Source organism: Colossoma macropomum, unplaced genomic scaffold, assembly GCF_904425465.1.
Source record: "Colossoma macropomum unplaced genomic scaffold, Colossoma_macropomum, whole genome shotgun sequence".
Taxonomy (NCBI): Eukaryota; Metazoa; Chordata; class Actinopteri; order Characiformes; family Serrasalmidae; genus Colossoma; species Colossoma macropomum.
Window position 1 is genome coordinate 31,787,391 of NW_023494810.1, and position 16,234 is coordinate 31,803,624.

General features: G+C 38.9%; 1 protein-coding gene and 1 long non-coding RNA gene across 3 annotated transcripts; one reads left to right on the forward strand and one right to left on the reverse strand.

Annotated features, from left to right (window-relative positions):
• Positions 1–1,624: 1,624 nt before the first annotated feature.
• On the reverse strand, positions 1,625–2,308 carry LOC118800065. Its single transcript, XR_005006159.1, has 3 exons — positions 2,243–2,308; positions 1,869–1,916; positions 1,625–1,707 (listed from the first exon to the last, which is right to left on the reverse strand). It is a non-coding gene; the product is annotated as an uncharacterized LOC118800065 (long non-coding RNA).
• A 3,714-nt stretch (positions 2,309–6,022) lies between these two features.
• LOC118800062 lies at positions 6,023–14,679 on the forward strand. 2 transcript variants are annotated; one of them, XM_036560209.1, is made up of 10 exons: positions 6,023–6,111; positions 6,684–6,995; positions 8,883–9,170; positions 9,265–9,567; positions 9,945–10,007; positions 11,936–11,983; positions 12,082–12,132; positions 13,373–13,459; positions 14,413–14,448; positions 14,529–14,679. In XM_036560209.1, exons 1-10 carry the CDS (start codon positions 6,057–6,059, stop codon positions 14,600–14,602), a joined length of 1,317 nt encoding a protein of 438 aa, XP_036416102.1. In that variant the 5' UTR covers positions 6,023–6,056; the 3' UTR covers positions 14,603–14,679. The 2 variants fall into 2 exon arrangements, with proteins under 2 accessions (XP_036416102.1, XP_036416103.1); XM_036560210.1 differs by lacking the exon at positions 8,883–9,170.
• The last annotated feature ends 1,555 nt before the right edge of the window (positions 14,680–16,234 follow it).

Sequence of the window (16,234 nt, forward strand, 5' to 3'; positions counted from 1 at the left end):
GAAAAGATTAGATGAATCATCATCATTGATCATCAGAATATCTTTGATCAAAGCAAACATGGACATAATCTTATTTAACAGAACTTCAGTTAAATAATCTTTCTCAGGGTTAGGTTTTGGATTGAGTTTAGGCTGAGGGATTAAGGAAAGTTTAGAGAGTTTACTTAAAATAGTTTGTTCTTGTATTGGCTACTTTAATTACACATAGTTTGGGCGTTTCTCACCTCTCAGTGCTCTGCTTTCCTGAAAAGGAAGATATATTTAAAAAAACAACAAGTCAATTAAAAGTATATTTTACATTCAGAATGTATTCAGAATATTGAATCACAGTCAGTTCTCTAAACAACGCTGAGCTGGTTTGTTCTTGTTCTTGTCTGTATGAGTGAATCAGCTGATGGACTCACTGATAAATCTGCACAGACAGACGATCATCACTCCAGCCAGTAAGACGCTGACAGAGGTGGTCGAAAGCAGTATGATGAGAAAAGTTCCTGAATAATAACAACAAGAATAATTTGGAATTTCTGTGCTAAGACATCACATTTTGTCACATATCACACATATTTTCTATGAGGAAACATTCTCAGTCCAATCCTCTGCAGTAAACTGTTTTTCATGGTGGACTTTGAGGGATGTTCTGGACGATGGTCTTATTGTAAAAGTTGGCCTTTTTTCAACTTCAGTTTCTTGACAGTCTGTGTCACATTTGCTTCCAGAATTAGCCGATATAGAGGAATCTATTCTTCCATCTATCTGTGCATCGGTTTTCATGCCATCAGCTGCCACACAACCCAAAGCATGACAGATCCACCCCCATGCTTAACAGTTGCCTTGCCTTTGGTGGCCAAAGAGTTCCATTTTTAATTCATCAGTTTACAGCACTTGTTTCTACAATGCCTTTGGCTGATCTAGAAGTTGTTTGCATACTTGAGATGTTGACTTTTGTGATGAGGTCACAGGTAAGATATCATTCTGATGACTCTTCCATGCAGATCATGTTTATCCAAGCAGTGTTGCACAGTAGAACACTGCACCATCACTCCTGTGTCAGCAGAACTTTTCTGTAGGTCCCTTGCTGTCATACAGGGGTTTTGCTTTGCCTTTCTGGCCAGCATACGAGCAGTTCTGTCTGAGAAATTTCTGAGTGTTCCAGATCTCTCCTTGACTTCCACAGTTCCCCTTAACTGCCATTTCGTAATGATATTTTGGACAGTGGAAATTGCCAGAAGAATTTATATCTTTTTATAATGTTCTCCTGCTATGTAGGCATCAATTAGCTTCATTTTCAGATCTTCAGCCAGCTGCTTAGAGAAGTGTCAGCACAAGGTTTAAAAAACAAGAAAATTTATTACGCTCTGAAATTGTCATCAGATGATGATTCTTGACCAGTCTAACCAGTCCTAGTGAGTCAATTAAGGCAACAAAAATTCTGAGACTTTACAGCTGCGAGGGTGTCCAAACTTTTGCACATGCATTACCATTTTTCCCCTATTTTTTAGGTCAATTAAATATAAAGTAACTACACATTAACATTAGCAGAAAAAAATATTTTGAAAAATGTTTTGCTACAGAGCTTTAAGAATGACTAAGCAAATTCTAGAAATCAATGATAAATGTAATGATTGGTTGTTCAGCAGGTAGATGTCACTCACTCACTTCTGGACACTTTTTGGATGTGATCATGATGTTTGGAGTGGGTTGTTAGAGCTACAAAGGAAAAACATTCTGTCATTAAAAACACAAAACATCTATAAAGCTATATTATCTGGAGCTGATATGCAGTCATTTCTACCAATTATGTATGAACATTTGTTTATCGTGTAAACAAAATGTTCACTTCAGCATCACAGGACAGTGCAGAGACTCACAGGCTGTTGTGGCTTCACTGTGGTGTGTGGGAACAGTGTATGTAGCTGCTGAGAATAGAGACAGAGAACACGTAGCGGTTAGAGAGCATGAAGAACAAAGTCATTTTAAAACAGCAACGTCTAAAATAACTCGCAGGCTTGTGCGTTTTAGTATAAACTGCAAAACTGGGACCAACAAATAAAGCTGCTACACAAATGTACAGCTTGGTTCAGAATTTATAATCGTTCATTTTTATACTGCTACAGGTTGTTAAGCATGTATAAGATTAAATTTAATTTTATATAATAAATTATATGAAATGAAATAATTAGCTTAAAATAGCGGAACATTTCTATAAAACAATCCACTGTGTGTAAAATAAAGACAGACTAACCTGTGGTGGATTTTGGTTTTATCAGCTGTGTTGTAGTTTCTGGAGTTGGTAAAGGAGGCAGTTCTGGCAACAAAAAAATAAATAAATAAAAACACATATAAAATGAACTGCATGGATGAGCTTTGAATAACAGACTTAATACATAAAAAGAAATGTACTAGTTAACAATGTAGTTCAGTGAGGCACCAATAAGAAACACTTAATTACATGGCTTCTTCTTTGCATGATACAGCTTTAACTTGCATTTGTGGATTGCACTGCAGACTGTGTTCACAGACAATGATTTCTGGAAGTGTTCCTGAGCCCATGCAGTGATTTCCAGTACAGAATCATGCCTGTTTTCAACGCAGTGCGGACTGAGGGCCCGAAGATCACCAGCATCCAATATTGACCGTCGACCTCGTCCTTTGTGTACAGGGATTTCTCCAGATTCTCTGAATCTTTTGTTGATATTATGTACTGTAGATGGTGGGATATCCAAAGTCTTCACTATTTTACGTTGGGGAACATTTTTCTGAAATTGTTCCACAATTTTTAGACGTGGTTTTTTGCAGATTGGTGAACCTCTGCCCATCTTTGCTTCTGAGACTCTCCGCCTCTCTAAAATGCTCTTTTTAAACCCAGTCATATGAGTTAGTTGCAAATTGGTAAAATGTCTCACTTTCAACATCTGATATGTGTTCTATGTTCTATTGTGAACAAAATGTGGGTCTATGAGATTTGCAAATCATTGCATTCTGTTTTTATTTACAGTTATTTACATTTTACACAGCGTCACATTTTAGAATTGGGGTTGTAAAAAATGATATATTTATTTCTGCAATGTGGTGAAAGATGTTGTATTTTTTTCTGAAACAACTTATTAATTGCATTTGCTTTGTAAACAAACACTGGCAATACTTTTTGTATTGATTTTGAGAAGTGAAGGGTTTTAGCCAGAACTTCTTTCACTTTGCTGTCAACAGTACTGAAATAAAATAATCAACTATCAACAAATCAATTATTATCAATTATCAACAAAGTAGCCACTAGAGTTCAGTGAACTAGCGTTCTATTTACATTGATGTTGGACATTCCAAACACAATGTATGTCATGTTTTTAGGAGTAATTTCAAGGAAAGATGGAAAGTTGGAGGAACCTGGACCATTTAAACAGTAAGTCAGAGAGAGAATTTGAGTTCAGTGGTGCACATTCAGCTTTCAGTCAGCTCACAACCATGAACATACACATTTACAGAGGTTCACACAATAGCAACCACATTCACACACTTACTTACTGACACTTACCCTGTGACACTTGGTGAAGCTTCAGAAGGACTGTGATTTTTCTAATGCAGTCTAAAGCTCTGAGTTCTAGATGTATATAAATATTGCTTTGTCCTCCTTATTGTTATTGTTATTACCTTCTTACATTATAGAGACTTAGGCTGGAGAGTTCTAACGTCTCATGTAGTGCATCGTCCATACAATTTCTAGTGAGTGTCTCTCTGTCAAATTAGCTCAAATGAAAGAATTAATTTACTTACACATTACTTCACTGTTGTGACATTACTTTAATACCCACGTCAATTTAGACCATCACTGCTCTGACACACAAGTCTGTGTATTGCCAGAAAACCAAAACACAGTTGTGATAAATTAAGTAGGAAACATTCAAAGACACCTATTTTTAAACAGTACAAATTACGCATTACACTGGCCACACAATGGATTGTAAATATTTTGCCCTTGTCAATATTTTATGCTAATCTTTTCAGTTATTTGGGTGACTTGGTCTTGACCCTATATAACTGTCAGAGAGTATTATAATAAATGAATTCGATATGAATACTCGTCATGTAGCTTATGTTGTAGACCATAAACAGGCCTCTGTTTGAGGCCACTCACATAACACTGTCCTTCTAAAGAGCCATATGACATTCCAGCTCCAAATATGTTTTAAAATGTATGTGTGAACAATGTGTGAAGTGAGTTCAAGAGGAAATAGACAGATAGTCTGACTGTGTGTCCAAAGATTTGTAGACTCTCTTTAGTGGATTCAGCCCATTAAGATGCACTTATTGCTGACAAAGGTGTTCAATTACAATTATGCACACAAAGCTTCTATAATCTCCAGAGAAAAGCACTGGCACTAGAATTGGACACTCTATAGCAGCCACACATAAGGTCACCATGCACAATGCTAAGAGTGAGCTAGATGTAGAGCCCCCCAGCACTGAACTGTGGAGCAGTGGAACTGTGTTCTCTGGAGTGATGGAGCTCCATCCAATACCTTTGGGATAAGCGGGAGATGCATAACTGATCATCCAACTCAGTACCTGACCTCACTAATGCTCAATCAGATCCTCACAGCAATGTTCCAACATCTACTGTAAAGCCTTCCCAGAAGAGTAGAGACTGTTACTGCAGCAAAGGAGGACAAACTGACTATAAATAGCCCTCATTTTAGAAAAAACTGCAAGTGCAAGAAATGCAAGTGTCTACAAACTTTAGGACAGATCAGGGGTGCCCAGTCCTGGTCCTGGAGATCTACCACCCTGCAGAGTTTCGCTCCAATCATGGTCTGTGACACAAGATCCAGGTAGTGAAGACCTGCAGGGGCATCTGAATAGAGCCAGGTGTGTAGATAGATAGATAGATAGATAGATAGATAGATAGATAGATAGATAGATAGATAGACAGATGTATATAAATATTGCTTTGTCCTCCTTATTGTTATTGTTATTACCTTCTTACATTATAGAGACTTAGGCTGGAGAGTTCTAACGTCTCATGTAGTATGGGGATAGTGGACAGCCTAGTCTGACACCTTTGCCTACATCAGAACAGTGCGTTTGTCCATTTTCTGTCATGACAGTGGCTTGTTAAAGGAAGGGGAATTTAGGATAGTTTCCACATTCTTTCTGGTCTCCTTTCTTTGGTACTGGGATAAAAAGTGACCTTCTGCAATCGGCTGGACATTCAGTGGTTTTCCAGATTCACTGACATAATTTGGTCATCACTAACTGAATCTTCTTCAGAATCCTGAAATATTTCCATTACCATGTTATTGATTTCTGTGGCTTTGCTTTTGGTCAGTGATCTCAGTATCTGTGATTTCATCTTCTAGCACTGAAGGTTCTTCTGTGTAGCTGACATCAAAAAAGTGTCTTGGTGATTTACTCGCCATTGTTTTTTGTTTTGCCTCATGACTTCTGAAAAACAATCCTTGTGCTTTCATATTTGTTTGCATTTATAATAACATGTTTCAGTTGTTATTGTAGTATTGGTTTTTATCCTGCTTGGGAGCTGTTTTGACTTATTCTTTATACTTCTTGATTTCTTCAATTATTTTACAATTTTTTTGATTTCAACCATCATTTGCTTTTGTCTCGTCTTTATTTTCATTCTTCCTTACCTCTTATTTGAACTATAGCACCACGACTGGCAAAGTATGCAACCAGAGCTGTGAGGTACTGCTGTGTAATATAGTAGCATTTTAATAAATAATTTTAGGGCTTTGGCTCCACCTAGTGGACAACATGAGTACTGATATCATACCTATTCATGTGGGGAGAATTGTGGCGGTGTTGCGGATATAATGCATGGATGTGCCCCCAAATCAAGGCTTCAATTCTGATCTTGCCTTGACAGTCCACATCTTTGTAAGGCACCCATATCTAAAAGAGTTAATGAGGAAATTAATCTGCTGAAAAAAACAAGAGGCCAGAAGTAGACAGGTGTGGTTTCCTGTTATTTAGTGACCTCCTTTCTGACTCTGTGAAGTGTTTAAAGTAAGCGTCTCGATGCTCTCTCTTCATCTGGTGATGGTGAAATGGCTCTGTTCATCCTCATCTCTTTCCACCTGATTCTGCAAGTTCAGCTACAAAGTGAGTTTCATTTTAGCACTAAGAGGTTTTGATTCACTGTGTTTCTGTTTGCTGGGGAACAAATAACTTCAAGCTGAGGACTTTAATGTAGAGCACACTGTAACCAGTATCGCTGGAACGGATGAATTATGTATGTTTTGTAATGTGATGGTATTGAGAGAATCTCTACATATGATGCATATTGTTAATTTTTGCGTTTTAATTTTTGATATATGATAACATTACAATAGGAAGTGATGATTTTAAACTGTATTCAGAAATGATTTTCTATCATTAGAACCAGTATGTATTGTTCGATTTGTATATCCGAGGGTTTTAGATCAGTTTTACTCTGCTGTACTCTGTTGTTTTAAGAGTTTTACTTCAAGGCCTGTTTATTGTTTTGTTGTCATGGTTTTATTATCCATGTTCATTGAGTTTTATAGTTTACACATTTACTTCTGAGCTCTTATTAGTTTGAAACTTTATTTTCTTTACCCTCCTGCTGCACTCAGCTACATTAAAGCTGTTCCTCAGTGTAACCTGTACTTAAATGAAGAAAAAGTGACTGATGGGGGGTCTGTGTGTTGCAGATGTTCCTCAGCCTGAGCTCTCAGTGTCTCCTGCAGTTCTCACACAGAGAGGTTCAGTACAGCTGGACTGTAAGACTCTGTATGCTGGAGTGTCTCAGTGTTATTTCTATCCAGAGAGAGACAAGACAAATCTAAAACACTCACCATCCTGTCAGCTCTCACTCACTGGCTCTGAACTGACCAGGTGGACAGGACGCAGTTACAGATCACCTCAATCGGTCAACATTACCTGCTACTACACTGTGGATGAATTCAGAACTCAAGCTGAATCTCCTCACTCTCTACCAGCTCCAGTCACAGTCCTGGTCCTGGGTAAGTTACTGATCAATCTCTACTAGAAATAATCTCTTATTTACAGTCATGGATGAGTCAGGTTTTTCTCTGGGTTCTAAGAGGCTTTTTCCATTGTTAAAGTTTTCACAAGAAAAACAAACGTTTTCAAAACAAAAACTAGTAGTCAGTGCATTTCCTGAACAAAATGCAGAGTGATTGCACAGCTTAAGCAATTTCAGAATGGTTGCTAAGGTGTTGCCAGGTGGTTGCAATGGTATTTTATATGGTTGCTAGGTTGTTAATGGGTGGTTGCTATAGTATCCCAGGTGGTTGCTAAGGTTTTGCTAGGAGGTTGCTATGGTATCCAAGGTGGTTAATAAGTTGTTGCTAAGTGGTTGTTAGGGTGTTGCGAGGTGGTCGGTATGGTATCACAAGTTTTTGGTAGGCAGTTGCTATGGTATTCCAGGTGGTTGCCAAGGTATGCCAGATGATTGCTAAGGTGTTGCTAGGCAATTCCTATGGTACCCGTCGTAGTTGCTATGGTGTTGCTAGGCAGTTGCTATGGTATTCCAGGTGGTTGCTATGATATCCCAGGTGGTTGCTAAGGCATTGCTAGGCGGTTGCTATGGTATCTAAGGTGGTTGCTAGGGTGTTACTAGGTGGTTGCTATGGTAACCTAGGTGGTTGTTAAGGTGTTGCTAGGCAGTTGCTATCGTATCCCACGCGGTTGCTATATTGTTGCTAAGCAGTTGCCATGGTGTATGGGGTGTTTATTTAGATGTTTGTAGGGAGCTGCCAAGTGTTAGCTCCATTTTGTTGAAATGAATGGGAATCTTTGAGAGGAACAAAGGATGAAAAAACAACATATAGAGGAGTGCAGGAGTTTGTGTGGCAGCAAAAATGAATGGGACTCTATAGGAGAAATGAGGGATGAGGAAAAAAAGACAAACAGATGAGTGTAGGTCAGAGCAATATTGAATTTGTAGTCGGGGGCCTGCGCTGAGGTAGTATATGCGAAATGGAGCATTTCGGTCAAGCAGAAGTACAGTAGATGGACATACAATGTTCTACCCCATTCATTCTCATGGGAAAAAAATCCGAATTTAACAAAGATTGGACGAAAACTGTATGTCAGATCAAAAAGCTGTATGCAAGCACACCATTCCCGTTCAGACAGAATATTTTGAAGTTGGAACGGTGTCGATATCTCGAAAGCTGGGGGATGAGTTAGCGGACAAAAATCCGGCAGAACATAGTATGTATAAATGGGATAACAACAGTGCAATGCACAATCACTAATCAAAATAAAAAATTAAGTATGAGTTTGTTGTTCAATGAACTCAATCAATCAAACACTGACTCTGTAGTTATTCAGTACCTGTGGATGATACCAGTGTTAAAGAGAAATAATAATGAAAAAACATTTGTGTTTTCCTTCCTATCTTGAAAAAAAAAGTTTCTTTTATTTGTTGTTTATTGTTTCTAAATGTAATATTTAGTAACGTTTCATGTTATGATTGTTTTGTTAGTTACAACATGGAATTTTCAGTCATTTGTTTTAATAAAACAATCATAATTAAAGTAGAGGGTCACTCACAGCAAAAGGATTTAGTCTAAAGTGCAAGTCAGTCAACGTACAAATGTGTTTTCAACTCTGACTTTGAACCAATTCAGTAGAATCATCCACATCAGTCTTAAAGGAACAGTAACAGTAAGTTGTGTGTTCTGGAGAATAAAGAGAGGTTGGGAAACAGTCATGTAAAAATGAGTTTTAGTACATAAAACCACAGTAATGCCAGGTGATTTCTGTCACATAAATAACGGGGAAAAAAAACCCATGAGAATGTAGAATATGAACCCTTTAGTCTTATATCCAGTGATCTGTCCAGTAGGTTGTCTGATGGTGGATCTGTCTGTATGTTGCAGATGCTCCTCAGCTCTCAGTGTCCACTTCAGGGAGAGGCTCTGTACAGCTGAACTGCACACCTCCGTATGTTGGAGTCTCTCAGTGTTATTTCTATCCAGAAGGACATGAGAGAGATTTAAAGTTTCCATCCTGTCAGCTCTCACTCACTGGAGCTGAACTGACCACATGGGCTGGACACAGTTACAGTTCACTCGAACTCGTCAACGTTATTTGCTACTACTCTGTGAAAATATCAGATAGACAGCTTCTGTCTCCTCACTCTCTCCCAGCTCCAGTGAGAATACTGGGTAGGTCACTGTTTATATGACTGTAATATCACTGCTGGGAATCATAAATACAGTCGTATGAATGAGCTTCACTGTTTCACTGACCTCTCTGCAGATAAGAAACCAACAGTGACAGTCAGTCATGATGATCAACGTCATGAGTTCACTCTTGTGTGTGAAATATCACTGTCACTCAGCGCTGATGTTGGGTGTGATTTCTACATTGGAGATGAGAAGTTAAGGTGGTTGATGTCTCAGAGGACGAGGTCTGGATCACTGGCTTGTAGTTTGACATTACATAAGGATTTTCTTTTCAGTCGTATGAAATCAGCGAAGAGCAGAGAAGTGAGCTGTGATTATTCACTAAACTCTGACCAAACCGTCCACTCTCCACTCAGTGACTCATACAGCCTCACACGTGAGTGTCTTATACTGAATATCACTGTTACATTTACTGGTAACACTTTATTTGAAGGATATGTACATAGAGACCTCATAACACGTACATAACCATTGAATAATGTCGTTATGAAGCATTGCTTGAACATTTATAAACAGGTTATGTTTGAATGACACAAGGTGCTTAATGAAATAAATGACATTGTATTGGCATAACAGACCTTAATTAAAGAGATGGACAGTTGTATGCAGCCTTCAAATGAAGTGTTAATTACAAGGTGCCTCACTGAACTATATAGTTAACTGGCACATTTCATTTTATGCATTAAGTCTGTTTTTCAAAGCTTATCCATGCAGTTCATTTTGTATGAGTGTGTTTGTTTCCTCTTTTGCCAGAACTGCCTCCTTTACCAACTCCAGAAACTACAACGCAGTCAAAAAGGCAGAAATCTACCACAAGTCTGTCAAATTCTTATCTTACACAGACTGGATTTATATTACACTGAAATTATCTTTTTAAATAAACTGAATATTTCTTACTGCAGATTTTACAAAATCCTCATCTGTTCTGAAGACCACCTTTATACAGTCACATGCGGTGAGCGGTCAAATTCCATGTTGTTTTGATTTTCTAAGTTAAAATAAGATAACACATCCTCTACAGAGAACACATTTCTGCATGTTTTAATAAACAATTTCTGATTTTACATATTGGAAAGTTTTACATATTGGAAAAAATAAAACATTAAATATACACTAATGTGCCAAAATCGTAGGATAGCAGTATGCAAACTGATTATGAAGTGGCATTACCTCTGGTCAGTGTGCTCATGGCAAAGCAATGTGAATTGTCAGAGTTTGAAGGAGGCATGGCAGAGGGTGCCAGATGGGTGGGACATTCCATTTCTGGAGTTGTGCGGGCATTAAACATTCCTCAATCCACAGTGTCATGTGTGTCCCGGGAATACATCAGTGAAGGCCTTACCACCCACAGTGGACAGCGCAGTGGCCATCCACGGGTGCTTAATGATCGTGACCGGCGCCGTTTGGCTAGAATTGTCTGTGCAAACAGACAAGTGACTCTGGCAGAAATCACATCCACACTCAATGCAGGAGGCCCCACACACATTATCCTGCAGGTCAGTGCCATGTTCTTCAGCTTCCATGGGATATGGGAGCAGAAGACCCATCAGAGTGCCTCTGTTAACACCACAACACCGGACACAGCGGGGCTTGTGAGTTTGCTAACTGGACCCTAGAGGACTGGCAACATGTGGCGTGGTCCGATGAGTCATGGTATATGTTTCAGGCTGATGGTAGGGGGTGTATGTGATGCAGACCCCATGAAGCCGTGGGCCCCAGTTGTCAACAAGGCTCTGTGCAGGCTGGTGGTGGTTCCATACTGTCGTGTTTTCATGGCATGGGTTGGGTCCACTGGTTTGCCTACGTTGTTGCTACATTTCACTGCTTGGTGATCATTTGCAGCCCTTCATGGACTTCATGTGCCCCCACAATGATGGGATATTCCAGCAGTATGATGCACCCCACCGTCGGGCCCAGGTTGTCCAGAATTGGTTCAAGGTGCATTCTGAAGAGTTTCAATGAATGGCGTGGCCTTCAAGTTCACCCAACATGAAACCCAATCAAGCATTTATGGGATGTGGTGGGGAGGTCCATTCACACCAGATATCCTGCACCTGCAAACACCACAGTGCTGTGGGTGGCTATCCAGTTGGCATAGCTCAACCTCCCTCCAGACGTCTTCTGTCCACTGGTGGAATCGAAGCCACATCGAGTAGCTGCACTTTGCCGGGCTAGAGGGGGTCCTACAAAATATTAATTCCTATCCAATGACTTTTGGCACATCAGTGTAATGTGACATAACAGTTTATATTTTATTTTTTCCATTACGTTAAATTCAATACAGTTTCTGTAGAGGGTGTGTTAACTTATTGTCACTCAGAAAATCAATACAACATGGAATTTAACTGGAGGTGCTCAAGCCTTTCTATGCAGAAGTATGTGTATAAAAGATGAATTACTATTTATTCTAAGCTACATTTTATATATTTGTAGCAGCTTAAAGACCAAGCATTTTTAATTGTTGCTATTGTGTCGTGACTCAGGAACAAGACAGGAAAATAAGAGAGAGCCTAAAAAATGTTGAAAGGTCAAAACAACCTAGATGGATAATCACAGAATAAATATTTGTAGCATCATGTAATAACATGATAGTAACATCTGTAATTTATACATGTAAAGTACATGAATGTACTTTGTGAAGCTTATTCAGTTAATCTCAAGATACAGGAGTGCTATATATAAAACGTTTAACATTAGAATGTAATCTGTTCACACCCTCTAACTGTTGTGTTTTTTAATCTCAGCTGCTCCATATGACGTTATTACACTCCACGGTCAAACCACCATTGCCTGTGAGTTTTAAAGTCAATATTCAGGTCTTGTCAGCTCCAGATAATAGCTTAATAGAGATGTTAGCCTTAATTAACTTTGAATGTGTTTTCCCCCATAGCTCTCACAACCTATTCTAACTACAATCAGCACATCCAAAAGGTGCCTGAAGGTGAGGTTGTTTTAAATTTAGATGTGTTTTGTACATCTCAACTGTCCTGTGTGCACACCACACGTTATATATTAGTCTAAGACTGCTAGTCTAACTAAGTCTCACTATGTAAACAACACAGTTCAATTGTCATGCTCCCTTCTCAGCTTTACCTGACTATAACATGTGGTCCAAACCAGTACTGGTCAGATACAGACACAGAGTTTGACATGTAAATGTCTAGATCACTCCACTGACTGTAAAAGCACATACTTGTCAGGAATCGACATCATTAGTAAACTGAAGGAGAAAAACACTTTGCAACACATTTTAAATGGTGGGAAACTTATATGTGAATAAACTCAGGTGCATCCTGGAAGTGGCGTTTACCTTTATAAAATCAACAGGACTTTAAATGTACTAGGCTTTATGCAGCTCTTATTAACCTCTTGTGTTGGTCCAGTTCCTTAGACCCCATGTGTCAAACACAAGGCCCGCAGGCCTGATCAGACCCGTGACACAATCCTATCCGTTATCAGTATTTCATTTTCTATTAAGAATGTCCCGTTTTACTATGCGCTACACTACAGTCCCCAGCATGCACTGCAACATAATGTGTGCTCCGACTCTCCTACCCCAACAGCAATCTATGGGACAGTGGTTACACCTCAGTTCTGCACAATTCTACACAATTCCACACCAGTCATATCACCAAACACACCAACTTCAGTTCAGCCAATATAAACTCCTAACATGAGCTCAGCAGCTCAGAAACTGAGCCCAAGTCTTAATGAACTTGCAGCAAAGAAAACATGCCAGGTGTCTTGTTCAAGCAAATAGGTGGGTTTAAAAGACTGAGCTCCTGGGGACATTTACATTTCAATATTTCAAGTATTCATGTAATAATTCAAGATTATTACTATTGACATTTTTGCATATTTTAATTAAACAATGGTCAGTTCAGTTTATAGCAAAATGTTAATTAAAATAAAATAAAAAAACATTGGTGTTCTCTGGCGCATGGATTTTTTGATATTTTAGCCCTTTTAGTGGATGAGTTTGACACCCTTACCTTAGACTAACTAAGTACTTAGTCAGACCATTATGTGCATGTGAATGTAGTTAGTGTGACAGAACAAATATGCAATAAACATCTATAAAATTGATCTGAGATTTTTAAAATAATACTGATGTAAACTATGGAAGACTTTTGTTTCTGTAGTCCAACAATATCTAATACATTTTTTTTTTCATTATTCAGGAACAGACCTTGTCACAATGCTATCAGCTTCTGTTGTCGGTGTCTTATTGGCTGAAGTGATGCTCATCTGTCTTTGCAGATTCATCAGTAAGTCCATTATTTGAAATGTACTGATACCAAAAGAGATCAGGAACAAATCAGCTCAGTTTCACAACTATGGATTTACTGTGTTGGATGATTTGTGTAGTACTTTGGAGGAGATTAACTATCTGAATCAGCTGACACCTTGTTCTAGCTCTGTGCGCAAGTGGCAACAACTATACTAGAAATCTGCCTTTAAGGTGTCTAAAACACAGACAATGTAAGGAGGGAGCATCAGAGAGTAGGAGAGTAGGGGCTGGAGTGGGGCAAGGTTTGTACACATCCCTGTGACAGTCTCTGTTTGTGTCCCTGTAACAGTCTCTGTTCACATCCCTGTTACAGTCTCTGTTCTCATCCCTGTTACAGTCTCTGTTCTCATCCCTGTAACAGTCTCTGTTCACATCCCTGTAACAGTCTCTGTTCTCATCCCTGCTACAGTCTCTGTTCTCATCCCTGTAACAGTCTCTGTTCACATCCCTGTTACAGTCTCTGTTCTCATCCCTGTAACAGTCTCTGTTCACATCCCTTTTACAGTCTCTGTTCTCATCTCTGTTACAGTCTCTGTTCTCATCTCTGTTACAGTCTCTGTTCACATCCCTTTTACAGTCTCTGTTCTCATCCCTGTAACAGTCTCTGTTCACATCCCTGTAACAGTCTCTGTTCACATCTCTGTTCACATCTCTGTTCTCATCCCTGTAACAGTCTCAGTTCACCTCCCTGTAACAGTCTCTGTTCTCATCTCTGTTACAGTCTCTGTTCTCATCTCTGTTACAGTCTCTGTTCACATCTGTTCTCATCACTGCGTAGTCAGCTGACCTAGCACATAAACTAAATAGCAAGGCCTTCATGAACTACAGCAGATATGGGGCATTAATAATTTGAATGTGTGAAGAACATGGGGTCCACAGAGCTAGAGTTAAGAATCACCGATTTATTTAGAGTCATTATTTTCCTTTCAGGAAAGAAGAAAACTGGGAGCCTTTGCAGGGTTGCAGGTGAGCTCACAAACATTCAGTTCCTTCATTTCAGTACACCAGCCAATGTGGAATAAATAATTAACTTTAATTTTTTGCAGAGTGTCTGACTGAAGATAATGATGAAACCGTTTACACAGCAGTAATCTACAGTCTGTCCACCCAGGAGCAATAAAGAGAAATGTTTCAGCTTCCTGAATGATGGACGGCACACAGGATATGCCACTGGTCCTCCATCAAACAAGATTAAACATGAATTCATTACAAATCTAATATTGTTTTTAAATGTATATATAAAGTTGGTGTTGCATGTCAAAGACCTACAATGTGATCCTACTTCTTGCTATAATGAATTTCTTAAAAGGAATAAAATTTACACTTTGTTAACATTAGTCTAATGTTTTTAGAGATAAATATGTTCATACTTAAACTGAAAACATTAAAATCTTCTGAAAATCCGAGTATGCTGTCTTGTGTTAGCTAGATGTGAGGTTTGTAGAGTGAAACTGTTTCTTCTGCTAAATTTGAGTAACGTTGTTAGAGGTGCAAATTCCACCTCATGCACTCATGTTTAGCAGTCTAAAACTTTCCACAAGGGGGCGGCATTATCAGCCAAATAGCTTTTGATACTGGCTATTCCTTCTATAAGAAAGAAGGAATTCAACCTGATCTTCATATCAGTGGTCAGTGTGCTGAGAAAGGCCTGAAACAAATTCAGTACAGCACACTTGAGTATTAAATGAATGCTTACAATTAAATTTCTCATTTTAAAACCTAAACTGACTACTTTAAGGCCAAGTTGTTGATTTTGTCTATGTAGACTATTGACTATAGACTGGCTACACAGACACAAAACTCAGTGTCCCAGATGCTTCTTTACTATAGTCATAGGCAAAAGGTTGGGCACCCCATGTTTTGTTGTTATGTTAAACTGTATGGCTGTGATTATTCAGGCTTCACATATAATCAGCTCTATTTAGGCGACTTGTGAAGCTGCTTTGAAAATGGATTGAAGTGAATCAAAAAAGGGCAAATTGAAATGTTGGTGGAAGGAAGTTATTCATAATTCATAATATCAGTATAAATTGATTTTACTCCAAGAACTTGAAAAAGTTCTGACTGATATAGATTAAGTAGGTCACCTATCCAGATGTTCAGATATTACCTTAATAAGACGTCCACAGGCATCAAAGACAGACAACCAGCAGATGTTCGGTTATGGAACTAGTGTTGCAACAAATGGGCAGAAGAGGGTCAAATCCCAAAAGCATGTAAAACAGTGCCTTATGTTATTTGAGTGTTGGATTCACACTGTAAGATGTTAAACACATTATGCTCAGATTTGATTCGATATCACCAACATTCCATGTTCTAACTGCACCAGTAGCTCTGCCTTCTCATGAATAAGTATATGTTCATGACAGTGGTGCTCATGTCCACCAGAGGACATCAGAGCTCTATTATACTATGTATAGAGTAATGAACACTTTTGTAGCTCTACTTTGCTGGTGTACAGAGACTGTAGCTCATCTGATGTATAGTTTTGCTAGTCTTCCTCTTCCTCTACTCCTTAATCAGTAACACCGCTGTGTCAGATACGCTCCTACCAGCACACACACACACAGACACACTACACACACAGACACATCAGTGTCACTGCAGTGCTAAAAATGGACCACCACTCAACATCTGAACACCAGCAGACCTGTGGTCAAAAATTGACAGTGAAAAATGGGAAGTAATATGTTTCTAATAAAGTGGCCAGTGAGTGGAGGAACAAGGTAGGTGTTTCTAATAAAGTGGTCAG

What these genes read in the sequence shown, in the direction of transcription:
- LOC118800062 (XM_036560209.1), top strand. Translation starts at nt 6,057, where the DNA reads ATGGCTCTGTTCATCCTCATCTCTTTCCACCTGATTCTGCAAGTTCAG. An exon ending in TCTGCAAGTTCAGCTACAAA is followed by an intron (nt 6,112 to 6,683) that starts GTGAGTTTCATT and finishes TGTGTGTTGCAG; the next exon opens with ATGTTCCTCAGCCTGAGCTC. An exon ending in TGACTCATACAGCCTCACAC is followed by an intron (nt 9,568 to 9,944) that starts GTGAGTGTCTTA and finishes CTCTTTTGCCAG; the next exon opens with AACTGCCTCCTTTACCAACT.